The sequence below is a fragment of the Colletotrichum lupini genome, chromosome 1, assembly GCF_023278565.1.
Source record: "Colletotrichum lupini chromosome 1, complete sequence".
NCBI classification, from domain to species: Eukaryota; Fungi; Ascomycota; class Sordariomycetes; order Glomerellales; family Glomerellaceae; genus Colletotrichum; species Colletotrichum lupini.
The window spans coordinates 3,531,277-3,547,691 of NC_064672.1; the positions used below are offsets into that span (position 1 = coordinate 3,531,277).

Genomic DNA, 16,415 nt, shown 5'->3' on the forward strand with positions numbered 1-16,415 from the left:
CAAGTCGCGTAGCTGACGAGTATGCGTAACAATTATACTACTGCTAAAAGGACTTGTGACCAAACCAAGTTTTCTTCCCAACGCCGTGATCTGTGTGCAACAGTCAAAATCCTAGCATCGGAACCGTCGAGCCCTCTGAGCCGCGGAAGAGCGTCTAAAGACCAGAACCTCTCGTAAGCAGCCCATGCGAGAAAGCAAAAAGGGGCAGCCTTGCCCAGAGCGTTGTACGTCAAAACAAATACCAATGGGGTGTCAATGACCAATACCACCCATGAGCCCGAAACATAAAACTATTACCAGCGTGATCACATACTGAAATGCCCCGAACCCCATAATATGCCATCAACGTGTGTCATCAGCCGTCAAATCCATCACTACATCATCTACAGTGCTCTTCAGCCGCTGCACATGATGCAGGACTCGGGGTTTTCGATGCTGCCTTGAGGGGAATTAGTAAGTGTCATAGGGAATAGATTTATGTGGGGTAACTCACAGGCAAGCACGGCCTCGGAGTAGATATCTAACTCTCTCTCCTTGCTCTCCTCGGTCTTGTCCTCAGCATCGGGGGTCTTGCTGCCGGAGACGGGCAGCTCCTCAATCTTGAGAGTCTCAGCGGGCTCAGTGGGGAGCGCGCGAGGGCTGTCACCCTCGACGACATCGGCAGTGAAGTTGTCAGGCTTCTGAGCCGGGGCAGTTCTGGGAGGAGGAGGGGTGACGCTGGGGGTAGGGATGCCGTTGTCCTGAGAAGAAGAAGAGTCCTTCTTTGCGTACATGGGCCTGGGGACATTCACGACAGGGGCGGCGACGTGGCCAGGAGGAGGCGCACGCTTCTTGAGAGCCTTGCCGACGGCGGCGTCAGCGATCTTGAGCGCCTCTTGGTCGACGGTGAACTGAATAGGGGCAGAAGCTGCCTGCGTACGCAGGTAGTACATGCCCGTCTTGAGACCAAGCTTCCAGCCGGCGAAGTGCATACTGGTGATCTTGCCCATTGTCGGGTCCTTCATGTGGATGTTGAGGGACTGGGACTGGTCGATGAAGGCACCACGGTCGGCAGCCATCTGGACAACGGTGCGCTGGGATATCTCCCAGACAGTCTTGTACAGAGCCTTGACCTCAGCGGGAATGTTGGGGATGTTCTGGATAGAACCATTCTCGGCGATGATACGGTTCTTCATGGCATCGGACCACAGGCCCATGTCGACGAGATCCTTCAACAACCAGGGGTTGACAACCTGGAACTCGCCGGCAAGAACACGACGTTGGTAGATGTTGGAGGTGTAGGGCTCGAAGCACTCGTTGTTGCCCAAGATCTGCGAAGTGGAGGCAGTAGGCATGGGAGCAACGAGCAAACTGTTGCGCACACCGTGCTCCTTGATCTGCTCCTTCAGAGAGTCCCAATCCCAGAGGTCAGAGGGCTTGACGTTCCACATGTCGTACTGGAGGATACCCTGGGAGATAGGGGAGCCCTCGTACGTGGAGTAAGTGCCCTCCTCCTTGGCCAGCTGAACAGACATGGTCAGAGCAGCATGGTAGATGGTCTCGAAGATCTTCTTGTTGAGATCACGGGCCTCAGGAGACTCGAAAGGCATGCGAAGGGCGAGGAAAGCATCAGCAAGACCCTGGACACCAAGACCAATGGGGCGGTGACGCATGTTGCTGTTGCGAGCCTCGGGAACGGGGTAGTGGTTGACATCAATGATCTTGTTCAAGTTGCGGACAACGACCTGAGTGACCTCGTGAAGCTTCTGGAAGTCGTAGACACCATCGTTGTAGTCAACGAAGGTGGGCAGGGCAAGGGAAGCCAAGTTGCAGACAGCGACCTCATCGGGTGCGCAGTACTCGATGATCTCAGTGCAGAGGTTGGAGCTGCGGATAGTTCCGAGGTTCTTCTGGTTGCTCTTGCGGTTGGCAGCATCCTTGTAAAGCATGAAGGGGTTGCCAGTCTCGGTCTGAGCCTCGAGGATGGCATACCAAAGCTTCTGGGCCTTGATGGTCTTGCGACCCTTGCCCTCGCGCTCGTACTTCTCGTACAAGGCCTCGAACTCCTCGCCGTAGCAGTCAGCCAGGCCAGGGCACTCATTGGGGCACATGAGGGTCCAGTCGGCGTTCTTCTCGACTCTCTTCATGAACAGATCGGGGATCCAGAGAGCGAGGAAAAGGTCACGGGCACGGACCTCCTCCTTGCCATGGTTCTTGCGCAAGTCCATAAACTCGAAGACGTCAGCGTGCCAGGGCTCAAGGTAAATGGCGAAAGCGCCAGGACGCTTGTTGCCACCCTGGTCGACGTAGCGAGCAGTGTTGTTAAAGACACGAAGCATGGGAATGACACCGTTCGAGGTGCCGTTGGTGCCGGCAATATAGGAGCCAGTTGCACGGATACGGTGAGCGTTGAGACCAATGCCACCAGCCATTTTGGAGATCATGGCGCAGGTCTTGAGGGTGTCGTAGATACCCTCAATAGAGTCTTCCTTCATGTCGACGAGGAAGCATGAAGATAGCTGGCACTGGGGGGTACCAGCGTTGAAGAGTGTGGGGGAGGCGTGGGTGAAGAACTTGCTGGACATGAGGTTGTAGGTCTCGATGACGCGCTCGACGTTATCACCCCAGATGCCGACAGCAACACGCATGATCATGTGCTGGGGTCTCTCGGCAATCTTGCCATCAAGCTTGAGCAGGTATGATCTCTCCAGGGTCTTGAAGCCGAAGTATTGGTAGTTGAAGTCACGGTCATAGACAATGGCAGAGTCGAGCTCTTCCTTGTGTCTCATGACGGCATCGTATGTCTCCTTGGCAATCATGGGAGACGCCCGGTTGTTTCTGGGGTTGACATAGTGGTAGAGGTCGCTAATGACCGAAGACCATTGCTTCTTGGTCTGCTTGTGGAGGTTGGAGACAGCTATGCGGGCAGCGAGGATGGCATAGTCGGGGTGGGTGACAGTCATGTATGCGGCAGTCTCGGCGGCCTGTTCATGAAATTGTTAGCACCCGGTAGAGAGAGGTAGAGGAGAGCAGTGTTTACCAAGTCATCAAGCTGCACAGTCGTGACACCACCGTAAACACCGGAGATAACCTTTTGGGTGATGGCAACCGGGTCAACGTGGTCCATGTCGAGGCCATAGCATAGCCTGGACACTCTGGCAGTAATCTTGTCGAACTGGACGCGCTCCTGGCGCCCGTCTGCGCTCAATTAGTATCGTGAGCGACCACTTAACGCGTCTGAGCAGTACATACCGCGCTTCCTCACGAACATGGTGCCTGAGTTCGGCTATGAGATTGTGGGAGACGGGGGGTTTTGGGTCGTCTCGCGGGAGACGTAGGAACACTCGAGAGCAAGAAGATGAAGGTGAATTGCTGTAGAAGAGAGATGGGGTATCAAGAGCACCAAGAATTAGAACTGTAATGGTGCTAGAAGAAGTTGCGTCAAGAGTGTTTGGGTTGTGGGAGGTTGAGAAGAGAATAGAAAGATGCCAGGAGGTGCTGCAGATACTTATGGCAGTGCCAATTCGCGTAGAAACGCGTCTACGGGTCTCAACGCCAAAGTGGACTTTAGCGCGACGAGGTAGGGGGGCAGGGGGGGCACGTCAAGGCATCAATAATAAATTGGCTGGCAAAAGGCCGCAAAAGTGGTTTTCTGGCCTTGTAGGCTAGGCATCTCCGCCCGTGCCCCTCGGTTCACGTTCGCATCCCCGAGCCAACACTTACCTGGGACACAATGGACGACTGTAGAAAGAACGGACAATCTCAATCTCACAGCTGGCAACCACTGGACTTGACTAATGCTAAGGTACGTACGACTGACTGGCTTGGAAATCAAGTCTGACAACAACTCCACTGTGGATGGATTGTTGTTTGTCTCTTCCCATTCTTCTATATATATATAGATATCTTATATATCACTTCCCATCTGACGCGGGTTGCCGCTTGCAACGGAGAGATGACTTCACATTTGTCCCGAGGAACTGTCCTGCTTGGAATGCACTCTGAAACTCTTTAATTGATTTTACTCGCGTCAAACCGATTAGTCGGGTGCAGTGCACGCGTTGACCCCTCATCACCGTTTCAGCGCAGCGATGCGGTGGTGCACTTTAATGGATTTTTCTGTAGGCACTTTACGCGTGCACTGCACGTCGCTTCATGGTGGAGGTTCCACTCCATCACGATGTCACGTGAGAGAGGCCAAAATCAATTAAACAGCCTCAGTGAGATTGAGGCCAAACGACGTCACGACTATATCAATTGGCGTTTTCCTGCCTCGAAGACATGAAATTTTGAAGCTTGAAGACATCATTGCCCATTATCCATGAGAGGATTCTCACCTCTGTTCCTCACCAGAGCACGGCCGCAACAGTTGATTCAACCATTGCATAGAAGCTTTCTGTCATCGCCATCACCCATACTCACAATGGCCACTCCCACAGAGGCCTGTAAGCCGGCATACCAGCCCCGCTATATTGATGTGTGTAACTCACGCTCGTCAAACTTACTCATGATTCAGCGTGATAACCCTCTATTCTTGGTAGATTGGCATCAACTTGGCCGATCCCATCTTCAGAGGTCTGCACCACGGCAAGCAACGGCACCCTAACGACCTTGCCGGGGTCATCTCAAGAGCGAAGGAAGTCGGATGCACCAAGCTGATAGTCACGGGGTCCGACTTCACCAGCTCCAGAGATGCCCTGGATATTGCAAAAGACTACCGTGAGTCAAATAGATGTGCACCTTACGTCAACCTGTCATTGACTTCGCGATAATGCAGCTGGCGTCGTGTATACGACGATCGGAATCCACCCCTGCAGCAGCGCAATCTTCAGCAGCTCGGACGATGCCGCAGAGGGCATTAACACGGATCCGGACCCCGAGAAGCCGATCTCTGAGCACCACGAGCCGGATCCGAAGAAGACGGAGGCCATCATAGCCGAGCTTCGTGACCTCATCAACGAGTCGACCGCCTCCCACTCCGGCGTCGTCGCCTTTGGGGAGTTCGGGCTCGACTACGACCGCCTGCACTACTGCTCAAAGAAGGTTCAGATCCACGCTTTCGCAGCGCAGCTTGATCTCGTGCTCGAGACGAAGCCTCAGCTGCCCCTTTTCCTACACTCTAGAGCAGCACACGCGGACTTCGTCCAATTACTCAAGGACAAGTTTGGGGACAAGCTCGAGAAGCTGGAAAAGGGCGGCGTTGTGCACAGCTTCACTGGTTCCATGCAGGAAGCCAAGGAGTTGATGGATCTGGGCTTGTACATTGGCATCAATGGGTGCAGTTTCAAGACCGAGGAGAACTGTGAAGTCGTCAAGCAGATCGGCCTGGACAGGATGATGATTGAGACCGATGGCCCCTGGTGCGAAATTAGACCGAGCCATTTCGGCTACAAGTATCTCATTGAGAAAAAGCCGGAGGTTAACGGCACCGCTCAAGATGCTGCCAACGGGACTGCAACCCCAGAAGTCCCAGCTCCGAAGCCTCAGCCCAAGAAGAAGAATCAGAAAAAGGAACCTGAAGTGCCGGAGCGCTTCAAGGTCGTCAAGAAGGAGAAGTGGGAGGAAGGAGCCATGATCAAGGGCCGTAACGAGCCATGCATGATTGAGCGTGTAGCTAAAGCCGTGGCGGGTATTAAGGGAGTCGAGGTTGAGGACATTTGCGAAGCCGCTTGGAGAAATACTGTCAAGGTTTTCGGCGTAGAATAGAGCGTAGAGCACAGCATAGAACAATAGACCAGAAGACTTTCGAAAGAAATCAATTTGGGGGGTATCAATATCATAGAAAGTACACGCGCAACGCAACGACTGCGGCCTACGATAGCCTCCTTTCGGAGAGGATTTCATATGCCAGACCCTTTATGGCCCCTGATCCGGCCATGCCGTACGGCCCCTACTGTGACACCTTCTTCCCCAGTCAACCATCCCGGCACTCGCTCTCCATCTATGATGCCGTTCTCTACAAGCTGCCGTATGCCCGCGAATACATGAGATCCGTGCAATATCAGCTTGACGTTGGGGGCCCAAGTTGACGACTGTGTTCGGGGCCGATCTTCAGCGCCTGACTCAGCTCGAGAGCTGTTGTTAGGAAAAGGATCCTCCATGACAATGTCTACTCGCTCGATACCCAGTCCATCGTCGTTTTTGGCTGTATCGCCGAATCTGGCCTGGGCACATAGACGAGCTCTCTTGTAAAACTTTTCGTCTGTCTCAGCGGCGCCAGCTTTCCGTTTGGAGTCCCTCTTTGCCGCCGAAGCCGAGGTGTCATCCGCTGAATCTTCCGACAAAGGCGGTGTTGGTAAGATGGTGTCAAGCGGTGACTCATTCTTCTTCTTGTCGGCATAGATATCCCAACCGCCACCTGCCGCATTCGTTCGGCCAACGCCTCTGGATTGCAACAGCGCATCGAGGTTCTTGGTTGTAATGTTTGTTGGTTTCAGTGTGTATCGTTCCCGCGGTCGAGAAAGCGCCTTCGGTATTCCTTCGACAACCAGGTTGCGGAAGCTTTTAGATTCGCTTGCTCCCAAAGACCCGACTGTCTGAGATTTGGACAAATAGACGAACGGCGAGGCATCTGGAAAGGCGATGTATAACGTCCGTGAGCTGTTGAGATCCGAGTCGGATTGCGTGAGACCAGTTCCGAGTTGAGTCATGCTCGTGCTGTAAGGAGACTCGACCATGAAGATGCGCAAGACGGAGAGGGTAAGCCCCTCGGGTCGATGAAAATGAAAATGAGCTTTGACGTCGGGCAATACGTGTGACTGAAGGTTTTGGATGAACGTGGATGGGTGAAACCGGGGAAGGGTCAAAGACGCAGTGTCGACTTCTGGGGCCTGCTCTTCATCATCCACGTATGAAGCCTCTTTGAGAGGCATGATACGATAGGCATTCCATTTCTGCGAGGTGGGGTGGTCTTGAAGGTATTGGGCATCTGCCAGCGCCATTTGGTATAGGGTTAGGCCATGACTCCAATCGCCGTCGGTGATGCGATCAATGATCTCTCGTTTAGACCCTTTCCTGAACTGTAGATCCGCATAGATGGTCCGTAGCTCTTCTACCGATGATGCCGGGGGGTAGAGACCGTCATCATTATCCTCTTCGTCTAGTATAGGCGCGCATAGTGGTACGTTCTCATCACTGAGCCATTCGAGGACCAGAGACAGCAAGGATGAACGGGATAAGCGGCCAAGAGCTTTTTGAACGGAAGAGTTGCTGGGCGGTAGTCGTACTGTCGACGACAAGCGTCCTGTAGTTGGGACTGAGAATCGTGCCATGGCCGTCAAAACATTGTGCTTGTGAGGGAAAATCTGGCAGTGTTTTGATGTGTCGCGAGTGCACTGCACTGCACTTTCCTTGTACCTTCGCGGGTGGGGAGGGGGGGATACGAAATATCGCGATGCTTGAGCCTCGGAAATGTCGTCAATCACCCCAGTGACTGAGGCTGAAGTATCTTGAGCGGAGATGGGTTCTGTTATTGGTCGTTGAATCGTTGTAGAGCAAAGACGCGTCGCGTATCCGTACCATCAAAAGCTCAGATGCAATTATGGTGCACGGAGCACATGTTGCATACGGGGTCGGAGGGGCTTACCGCGAACAGGGGGACACGGGCCACAACGGAGGGGCACGGAGCAGTGGCTCTGTGGGCGGCAGACGTTAAGGTTGGACAAGGGGAGGAAGGCAGTCCGCAGGGACGCTGACAGGATCGGAATGCTTAGGTAGGCAAGGCGAGACGGCTACGGGTTATGGGTGCCCGATCCGACCATGCGTGCCGGCGGGGCCTAAGGTAGAGAAGAGGCCGGCGGCCAAGGCACCCGTGGTACCCAGCCCGGAACCTGCAAATGACGGGAGCAAGTTGCTTACAGTGGAGGCGTAAGGGTTGTTGACGGCGACATGGACGGCAGGGTTCACGATGTTCTGGGACCGAGATGTGCCTTACCTAAGGTACGGAGTACGTTGCGTAAGCCTGTAAGGTAAGGTATCACACTTGAGATGGTTGGCATCAAACGTGCAAGCCCAGGGCGTGGGCAGCGAGAAAGACATGGGTAAACGGGCAGATTAGCAGCCAGCCAGCGGGGCTGTGGTCCCTCCCTGGCAGACGGCGGTCCTGGTCTGCGCGGTAAAGTCCCTGAAGCCTGAAGTACATAGTATGTATGTAGAAAGGAATAGGTGCAGGATGCAGCGGCTGAGAGGCACGGTCGGGCCTACTTCCCGAACATGGCCGGTGGCGCTTCCGAGGGTCGGAGGGGTTGGCAGTTGCTTAGAAATTCAGATTTGAGGGTCCTTTCACAAGGACGCACACACTGAAGGATTGTAACAACTAACAAGCTGTGGCACGATGCGATGCCCAGACACGCCAGAGGAAACACGGCAAGGTTGACACCAGAAACCCGCGACCATGCCCAAACGAGACCAGCCGAGTCATGATGGACCCGGGTTCTCATCGTGAGCAACGAATAACGCGGTTGGGGGAAGTCGGGATTTGGGTAATTGGGATTGCTGTTGTCGTGACCGTAGCGCGGGTATTGCATTTACCGCCGGTATTTAGTACCGAAACATTAATAATCTTCCACGAGCGATGCAAGCCACGGCGTAAGTGGACTCATTTGTGCGCACAAAACTTAGAATCTGTGTAATAACGTTTCGTCAGTGGAATGTTTCTGGAACTCAATCCAAGAGAGGCCGCATTGATTGACAGCGTCAGAATTTTCTTCTTACTGCTAGAGATTGAACAATACTCCGTACACGGCACAGCGACATGGAATACAAAACCAAAAACAGATGTCGATCAACTAAAAATGCGACTTGAATACGTCAATTGCCAACAGCCCGAAAACGAGGGGCGTCGGAACACTGTCAGGCCAGAGATGCGCAATTGCCGCGGGGCTCTCAGAAGATTGGCCAAGCGATGATTCGTTCGCCAGCCATGGGTGAGTGATGACGGGTGGATGTGTGCATCAACAACAGTGGAGTGCGGACTGTGGAGAGGAGCTCAAGATCGAGTGCTCATGCTTCCCGGTCATGGTTCCGGGAGTTGGAAAGGGCGTGCTCGGAAAGAAGGCAGGTTATGAGGATACGGAAATTCGGAATGTCCTATTGCTGTGACTTGGCTGTAATGCCATTCCCGGTTCAATGTAGAAGCTTAGCATATGTTGACTGGGAACCTCGTAGGTGATTGGAGGATGGGACGTCAGATGGGGCACGTCCCCGTTCATCGGCGGGTGGGGGGCTTCACATTGCCCTTGCGGTACCGGGAACCTTCGGACCAAGGCAAAAATAGCGAGGCGCCGGCGGTATTCTGCACATGGGAATGGGTGAGGTGCTAATGATTCCGGTGTGATGTTTTTCCCTCTTGCGTGCGAGACTCAGTGGAAGTGGTGGGAGAGGACGTGGGCGTAGGTACCGGTAATCAAGCGGCGTCGTGTGTGGGTGGAGGTTCCAGGCCTGGATGGCTAGCATATGCCTGGCCACTCACTCGAGTCTCAGTCCCAGGGAGTCAAGTCTCCCGTCGATGGAACTATCTCCAAGAGGAAGACAAGCGACCAGCCTGCAGCGGTACATAGGTACGCAGCAAGTAACGCAGATGCGTGGGGTGCGGCGTGCCCTCTTGCAGGGAAATGAACAAGGCCGTCGGCCAATGGTCGGAGCCAACCAGCACCGCGGAGCACCCTTGGGGCATTGGGGCCCTTGGGGCCCTTGGGGGGCCCCTCCCTCGGGGGCACTGAAAGTCGCGCTGTCGGGTAAAGAAGTTGACTAATACTATCCACTCGGCCTGTGTCCGCAACCTGCCTCTCCGAACAAAGGCTTCATTCTCGCCCAATTTGACTCCTCTTCCCCCATCCCATCCACTCCTCTCCCTGAACCACCCAGCAGTCCAGCCAGAGACCGAGACGAACCTCGCACTCGACAACCTAGACAGGCAGACAACCGTTCAAGAAAACATCCGACCGACACCTTCGACCTCGACAGACCATCGCCAGGTCTCGTCTTACATCTACCCGATTCGACGCCAAATTTTGCCCCTCCATCGTCGCCGACTTCACTGCCGAGCAAAAGTTGGAATCGATCCCGGTCCACGAACCGCGCGCATTTAATTCAACTACGTTGGGGGCTTTACAACCAACGCGGCCACAACACCAACCCACTTAACGCCATCGCCGCCGTCCTCGACTCGACCTCAGGGACCCAGTCTTTTACAACCACAAAACAAATCGACACCCTCGTCTCCGAGTCGATTTGAAGGAGCCCTTTTGCTCTTCTGCCTCTCTGTTCTTTGGTTCCAACACCGCCGGCTTCGTACCCGAGAGCCTTCACCGGCCGAGCGACATGTCGCCTTACACAAGCACTGGAGGCGGGCGCGCGCCCAATGTGTCTCGCTACCTGCGTGACTTGAACACCGTCAAGGAGCCCGGTTCCGCCGAGGAGAACTTCACCTTCGAGGACGATCTCGCCATGTTCACAAACACTCAGTTTTTCGACTTCGAGACTGGCCAGCACACCGACTACCAGGCACCGCCCAAGAAGGCCGAGACCGCTACCGTTGCTGAGCCCCAGCCTCCATCCAGCGCCGTCACCGAAGAATTGACCTCTCCCATTGGCGACTTTGGCAATGTCGACTTTTCTCTGCCAGGTAAGAAGATGCTTTCTTCTTGTTTACTTGGGATTTGCTGTACTTCATCCTTTTTGTTCATGTTGAGGCGTATGGGCTTGTGTGGGATTTGGTATGGATTTTTGGTTGTCCATCAAAAGTTCTGACCCAGTCACATCACATCGTCATTCTCACTCATCATCACCATGCTCATCACTCACACCTGACTTTTTTACTTCAACCATCTGCCACGTTACAGACAGCCATGGGCACAAGCACCTTAGTATCGGGCGAATGGGAAACGGACGACGATTCACACCGTTCACACATGAGTCAAGTGGCCCCTCTGAACTTTAACCTCCCAGTTCTCATCAGCGATCAGCTCAACTTTCTCTCAGGGTCGCAGCCAAGCACATGCGACCGCCTTATCACCAGCCTTTCGAACCTGTCCTTTCTTACCCCACCCTGTTCATGCGCAGTCCATGTTTCATTCGGATGTCTTGATTGGGAGAAGCTGCCTGCTCTTATGCAGGTTGCCGGCGTGCGGTGTTGAGGGAGAGCCGCGACTCCAGATTGGAGCTTACAAATTGCCGGGGGATGGTGCAATATCCCGTGACTTTTCGTCATTCATCCTAGCAGGGATGCTTCGACCATCTGGGCAGCCGCCATCCGACACCGATTAAGCAAGTGCTATGGTTGATGGTCTTGTATCTCCAACATTTAGACTCGTCGATGCGGTTGTTCTTTCGATCAAGCGCTATCCGCCCCGTCTTTCCCCTCATTCCACCGTCTCGACGACGCCACGATGCCAGGAACTGATAACTCCTGCCTTGAATCATCCATCTGACCATGAACAATGACAGGCGAATTCAACTTTCACGATTTCACCAACCCCTACCCTGCCTCGGGCGTCCCGCCCTTCGCCGAAGGCCTGGGTAACCTTCAACCTCTCCAGCCTAACCCGCAACCCACCTACGCACCGCCTCCTGTATCTCAGCAGCACAACCACCACTATGCTGCTCCCACGCCTTCTGCCGCCGAGACCAGAACTCCTGAGTCCTTGAACGGAGTCAGCAGGCCCGGCCACAGCTTCGAGGAGCAGTCTCGCGTTGCCGCAGAGGAGGATAAGCGCAGGAGAAATACCGCCGCCAGCGCCAGGTTCCGCATCAAGAAGAAGCAGCGTGAGCAGGCTCTCGAGAAGAGCGCCAAGGAGATGTCGGACAAGGTCTCGGCTTTGGAGCAGCGCATCAACCTTCTCGAAACCGAGAACCGCTGGCTCAAGAACCTCGTCATGGAGAAGAACGAGGGCAGCGAGGACATTGCTTCTATGCTCAAGGAATTCCAGAACAAGCAAACCAAGACGACCGCGACATCTTCGGACTCTCTCAAGGCTGAGGAGGCAAAGTAGAAATGGGAAAACTTTGTCAATATTCGGAGGAGGCACTATACTCTCTCCGAATGACGCCTGTATGCAATGCGTTTCATGTTCAAGACGTTGGAATTTATTCTGGCACCAAATGGAGTTTGATACCGTGGAGGGACGAAGAGACATACTGTGGGATGGGAGTCGTGATAGGGGGGGTTGGAGGGAAGATGAACGGGCGGTACTATTGAGCGGCTTGTTTTTACTGATTGGCAACATGTGATGAGATTTTTACATGTATGTATACCTGCACGAACTCATGATCTTGGGACGTGATAGAGTATATCACAGCAATGAATTATACGGATGGGTTTATCGACCCTAAAGCTATTGACTAAAGTCAACTCTAAATTATTCTTTGTTCAACCAAAACTCCTAAAGCCCTTGTTCCCTCCCCCAGCGTGTGTGCTCAGGATAGAATCAGGTTAGAAGGTCTCAACATCTCGCAACTCGAAGGCGTGCTCCCGCGGTCCCCATCAGGTAGAGTTCAACCACCCCAAGCCAGCACAGGCATCCCCTGGCCTCACCTGCTCTTATGCCCATGGATGGATCGGGAGAGAAAGAGCCGCTGCTCGGCTCTATGTTCGTGTTCACTGGTGACCCCCGCGCCTCTCCACTTCACCGCCGACATGCCCCATTGACAAGAAAAGAGTAAGAACTGATGGCCAAGTACGCCACAGACTCGCGGGCCCTTGACTAGGGCCCAGAGTCAGTCTTGAGGAGGTACGTAGCGCCATGTCTCGCCCATGGGAGGTTTAGTAGGTAGGCTGGAACGGGGATCCGAACATTCGCGGCTTGTTACAGGTACGGTGACCCCATCTGTCCCATGGATCGGACTCTAGACTCCAGTCTCCAGAGAACGATGAAAAACTCAGAACCCGCTAATCCATAACGATATGCCCTCTCCGGAATGTGGTGGGCTGGGTTCAGAGAGAGTAAGACGGATCATAAGGCATGGGATAGGACAGAGCGAGGGCTGACGATGGCGAAACGGAAAATCCTGTCTGTCTAGGCCCAAGGAGCGGGCGCGGCGTGGGCGGCCGGGCTCAGAACCAGGTTGGAGGACGAGGACGGCACGGTAGAACAAGATGGGATGCAGACTTTTTGGGTCGAATGGAGACGATTCATTTCTTTGGTGCTGGTAACTGTGCAGTGGTTTTACGCAACCACTCGGCCTTACCATCCGAACCCTCGTCGATACTCTAACGGAGTCAAGGGGGGGAGAGATGGGGATCCTCTTGCTATTGGGAACTACCATAGCACATCCACTTAATCATACAATATCTTTGACAAACTCCTTCCAGGCCTTCTCACGAGTCTCTCCGAACGAGATGAGTCTCACCGAGAGGTACTTCGTGACAGTCGTGGGTGAAGAGACAGGAAAAAAGGGGGGAGTGTCTCTAAGGTGAGTTTTTTTCTGTCTCTCTTCCCAATCCTCACTTTCCAGCCTCGGCCCCGTTCTTCTCCTTCTCCCCCCTGAGCGTAGCAAGTCGAAGCTGGTTCCTCTTACCCAAGATCCTCAGCGTGTTGCGCCTCTCAATTTCCGTCATCTCGCCCCAGTTGCTGATTCGCGACATGGTGCCGTCCTGGTTGACGACCAGGGGGCCGAGGTGGTCCAGCTTAGTCGATGCGTCGCCGCCGCTCATGTCCAGCGTGATGGTGTTGCTTCCGCTGCTGCTGCTGACGCGCTTGTTATTGTTGTCTCCTCCTCCCACTCCTCCTCCCGCGGAGTTCCCGCCAACAGCAGAAGACGTCCCGTAGCCCTCGGGCAGCGGCGGCAAAGCCAGGGGTCCATCCCGCCGCTGAGCACCAACGAGGCCCTGATCGTCGCCCTGGGAGTGAGGCTGGCACTGGCTAGAGTCGGCGCCACTGGTGTTGGGACTGGCCTCCGCGGGGGCGTTTGATGTCGTTTTTTTAGGGGCCGGTGACGTGCTTTCCGTGGGGTGGTGCTCTCGGTGGCTACCGGTACCATCGCCGCCGTTCAGTTTCCTCTCTTCTTCACCCTCACCTCGTCCTGCAGCCGACCACATTGTCGTAGACTGAGGGCCCGATGATGTGCTCATCCTGCTTTTGAACGTCAACCTCCTCGTCGACGTCGTCGCGGTGGCGATGATGGCGGCGGCCAGCGCGGGTGACGGTCCGAATGATTGGCGGGTTGAGAGTCGGAGAGGCGCGTATAGACGTGGGATGTAGCCGAACGGTGGTCTCATTTGGGTAATGTCTTGCGTAAATGGTTTCGTTTTTGGTATGGTAATTGCAGCGAGGGTTTGAGCCTTTGAAAACCGAGGTTGGGGGGCGTTCGAAATTTGGGAGGGTTCGTTGGTGAGTTGTGGTGAGTTTATTGACGATATTCAAAGTGAGAGTGAGGTGGGTCCCCCGCTTGGCGTTGGAGTTGCCAAAAGTATCTGCTAGTAATTTCCAGACCCGGTCGACCTTCTTCCTTCTCTTTTGTCCTGTTTAATCATTCAAACAGTCCAAACCACCAAATTGCATGGTAAAATCGTCTGCCGCTCTATGCATTCTTTTCTCTATCGCTATCACCGTACTATCTCGTAGTAGCTGGCATTTTTCTAAGCATATTTTTTTTTTTGGCTTGAAATATGGTGGTAAAGAATGTGAGTGAGGATACATCAGCCGTGTGTTATTCTGTCATACATTTGCGGGCGTACCAGCCTACACATCGTAACTTGGTCACATCCCCCCACGCACACAGACGAATGTTGCAATTTGGCTACGTTTCATTGAAAAGAAACATTTTGTCTATGTTTATTACTTTATTTTTCACTGAAGGGGAAGGTGGTACATGAACCTCTTCCGATGGCGTGAGCCATACCACCTCCGTCTAGGGCTTATGGCCCGCCTCTAACAAAGACCTAATTCAGAAAGCCTTCCGTTGGGTATCAGGTATTGGCTTGAGCCATAAACTGCCCTCGTGAGAGGGCCTGGAAACTGATTCTATCCTCCTAAACGCCATTGATGCCCGAAATCACTAACAAAGGAGAGAAAGGCATGCAGCTGGCCATTCTTAGCGACGGCTTTCGCCACTTGTACGACGACGGTCGAGACGTCTGACCACCGCACCGAGAACGACCTTGAGGATATTGTCTGCCGTGAGCACGCCGCGGGTACCGTTCTCCCAGGTAACAGTGTCAACCATGTCTCGAAGATCGCCATCGCATCTGCCGACGAGGTCGTCGTCGAGCTCTCGGAGCGCCTCGCGGGCACCAGGCTCATTTCCAACCTGGAAGAATTGCACACCAACCTGATGCATGGGAGCGTCGAGCTTGTCGAGCTTCTTGGCTGCATAGAGGATGGTGGCCTCAACGTCATCGGAGGGGGCGCCGTCAGTGATGACAATGAGGTTGATGGGCTTGACGCTCTCGATGTCGTTCTTCTTGGTCTCGAGGAGCTGAAGATAAGGCTTGAGGATGGCCAGGAGGCGCTGGCCCGTAGGCGTGCAGCCGCGAGGACGAACCGACGTGAAGATGCCCTCGACCGTATCGGCACGACGAATGCCGTAGTAGCCACCCGCGGCTTTACCCTCACGAGGATTTCCACCTGCCTGGGTCTTGTGGTTGAGGAAGTAGAGGTCAACTCCGTCCTCGTCATGCGATGTGCAGATCGGGGCGATGTTGCGGATTACACCCTGGACCTCAGGCCATGAGCGGCCGGACATGGACCCCGAATCGTCAATAACAAAGATGGTGTCGAATGAGGAAAGGAATGCGTAGGGGTCCTCTGGGGTCGAAACGCTCATGCCGGTACTTGACATGATGGAACCGGCGTTGGATGGGGCTGGCGAGGGGCTTCTAACAGGTCCGCCATTGCTTCCCAGGTAGCCATTCTCTGATGGAGAAGGTGGTGTTACCGAGTAAGCTGGAGGAGCATGGTCGGGGGCTGAAGGCTTATTAGCGCTTTTGGTCTGAGACGGAGGAGTCACGATGGTGTAGGGTAAAGACTCACGATGGGCGGGTTTGACTGCAGGGCTTGAAAAGGGGTTGTTGCTGCCGGGTGTCGTCATGTTCGACTGGGATGCCTGCTTGGACTTGCGAGAAGATGATGACTTGCGGCCAAGCTTCTGCTTGAAGGCCCCGAAGATAGACATGCTGATCTCGGGTTTCTCGCTGGCGGAGTAAGGGTTTGTGGAGGAGAAAGAATCGCCGAGGTAAGGCATTGTGAAGGAGGATTGCTGCTGCCGCAGTGAAGTTGATATAAATGTCAAAGTGGGGCTGGAGCCGTCGGGGAAGGCGATGTATGTGGCTGTTCTTTCTCGAAGGAAAGTTTGCGGTAAAACAGAAAGCTCCGAAAGTTTGACTTGATGGGAAATGCTACTCAATCAATAATATGGGCCACAAAGGTGTAATATCAAGTTGTCAGGTGAGTTGATACTGCTCAAGTCTTTGTTGTTGTTGTTGTTACTGTCAATGGTAT

At 54.0% G+C, this 16,415-nt stretch overlaps 9 protein-coding genes across 9 annotated transcripts; 3 read left to right on the plus strand and 6 right to left on the minus strand.

The window, feature by feature from the left end:
- Window positions 1-395: 395 nt before the first annotated feature.
- On the minus strand, window positions 396-3,250 carry CLUP02_01003 (ribonucleotide reductase; the record flags this gene model as incomplete). The annotated part of the gene is made up of 4 exons (XM_049280048.1): window positions 396-439; window positions 494-2,963; window positions 3,020-3,177; window positions 3,232-3,250. 4 exons carry the CDS (start codon window positions 3,248-3,250, stop codon window positions 396-398), a joined length of 2,691 nt encoding a protein of 896 aa, XP_049136005.1.
- A 1,050-nt stretch (window positions 3,251-4,300) lies between these two features.
- On the plus strand, window positions 4,301-5,685 carry CLUP02_01004 (TatD family hydrolase; the record flags this gene model as incomplete). Its single annotated transcript, XM_049280049.1, has 3 exons — window positions 4,301-4,456; window positions 4,521-4,698; window positions 4,757-5,685. The coding sequence occupies 3 exons, from the start codon at window positions 4,301-4,303 to the stop codon at window positions 5,683-5,685; spliced, it is 1,263 nt and encodes a 420-aa protein (XP_049136006.1).
- A 134-nt stretch (window positions 5,686-5,819) lies between these two features.
- On the minus strand, window positions 5,820-7,868 carry CLUP02_01005 (uncharacterized protein; the record flags this gene model as incomplete). The annotated part of the gene is made up of 3 exons (XM_049280050.1): window positions 5,820-7,283; window positions 7,565-7,613; window positions 7,837-7,868. The coding sequence occupies 3 exons, from the start codon at window positions 7,866-7,868 to the stop codon at window positions 5,820-5,822; spliced, it is 1,545 nt and encodes a 514-aa protein (XP_049136007.1).
- A 107-nt stretch (window positions 7,869-7,975) lies between these two features.
- Window positions 7,976-8,119, minus strand: CLUP02_01006 (uncharacterized protein; the record flags this gene model as incomplete). The annotated part of the gene is made up of 1 exon (XM_049280051.1): window positions 7,976-8,119. The coding sequence occupies one exon, from the start codon at window positions 8,117-8,119 to the stop codon at window positions 7,976-7,978; it is 144 nt and encodes a 47-aa protein (XP_049136008.1).
- Window positions 8,120-8,551: 432 nt separating this feature from the next.
- On the plus strand, window positions 8,552-11,380 carry CLUP02_01007 (uncharacterized protein; the record flags this gene model as incomplete). The annotated part of the gene is made up of 14 exons (XM_049280052.1): window positions 8,552-8,565; window positions 8,624-8,828; window positions 8,941-9,037; window positions 9,145-9,194; window positions 9,254-9,287; window positions 9,343-9,398; window positions 9,460-9,528; window positions 9,587-9,721; window positions 9,777-9,902; window positions 9,943-10,076; window positions 10,155-10,603; window positions 10,671-10,732; window positions 10,821-11,102; window positions 11,198-11,380. The coding sequence occupies 14 exons, from the start codon at window positions 8,552-8,554 to the stop codon at window positions 11,378-11,380; spliced, it is 1,896 nt and encodes a 631-aa protein (XP_049136009.1).
- Window positions 11,381-11,417: 37 nt separating this feature from the next.
- On the plus strand, window positions 11,418-11,969 carry CLUP02_01008 (regulatory protein Cys-3; the record flags this gene model as incomplete). The annotated part of the gene is made up of 1 exon (XM_049280053.1): window positions 11,418-11,969. The coding sequence occupies one exon, from the start codon at window positions 11,418-11,420 to the stop codon at window positions 11,967-11,969; it is 552 nt and encodes a 183-aa protein (XP_049136010.1).
- A 450-nt stretch (window positions 11,970-12,419) lies between these two features.
- On the minus strand, window positions 12,420-12,527 carry CLUP02_01009 (uncharacterized protein; the record flags this gene model as incomplete). Its single annotated transcript, XM_049280054.1, has 1 exon — window positions 12,420-12,527. One exon carries the CDS (start codon window positions 12,525-12,527, stop codon window positions 12,420-12,422), a length of 108 nt encoding a protein of 35 aa, XP_049136011.1.
- An 893-nt stretch (window positions 12,528-13,420) lies between these two features.
- Window positions 13,421-14,194, minus strand: CLUP02_01010 (uncharacterized protein; the record flags this gene model as incomplete). Its single annotated transcript, XM_049280055.1, has 1 exon — window positions 13,421-14,194. One exon carries the CDS (start codon window positions 14,192-14,194, stop codon window positions 13,421-13,423), a length of 774 nt encoding a protein of 257 aa, XP_049136012.1.
- An 815-nt stretch (window positions 14,195-15,009) lies between these two features.
- CLUP02_01011 (uncharacterized protein) lies at window positions 15,010-16,158 on the minus strand (the record flags this gene model as incomplete). Its single annotated transcript, XM_049280056.1, has 1 exon — window positions 15,010-16,158. The coding sequence occupies one exon, from the start codon at window positions 16,156-16,158 to the stop codon at window positions 15,010-15,012; it is 1,149 nt and encodes a 382-aa protein (XP_049136013.1).
- Between the last annotated feature and the right edge of the window lie 257 nt (window positions 16,159-16,415).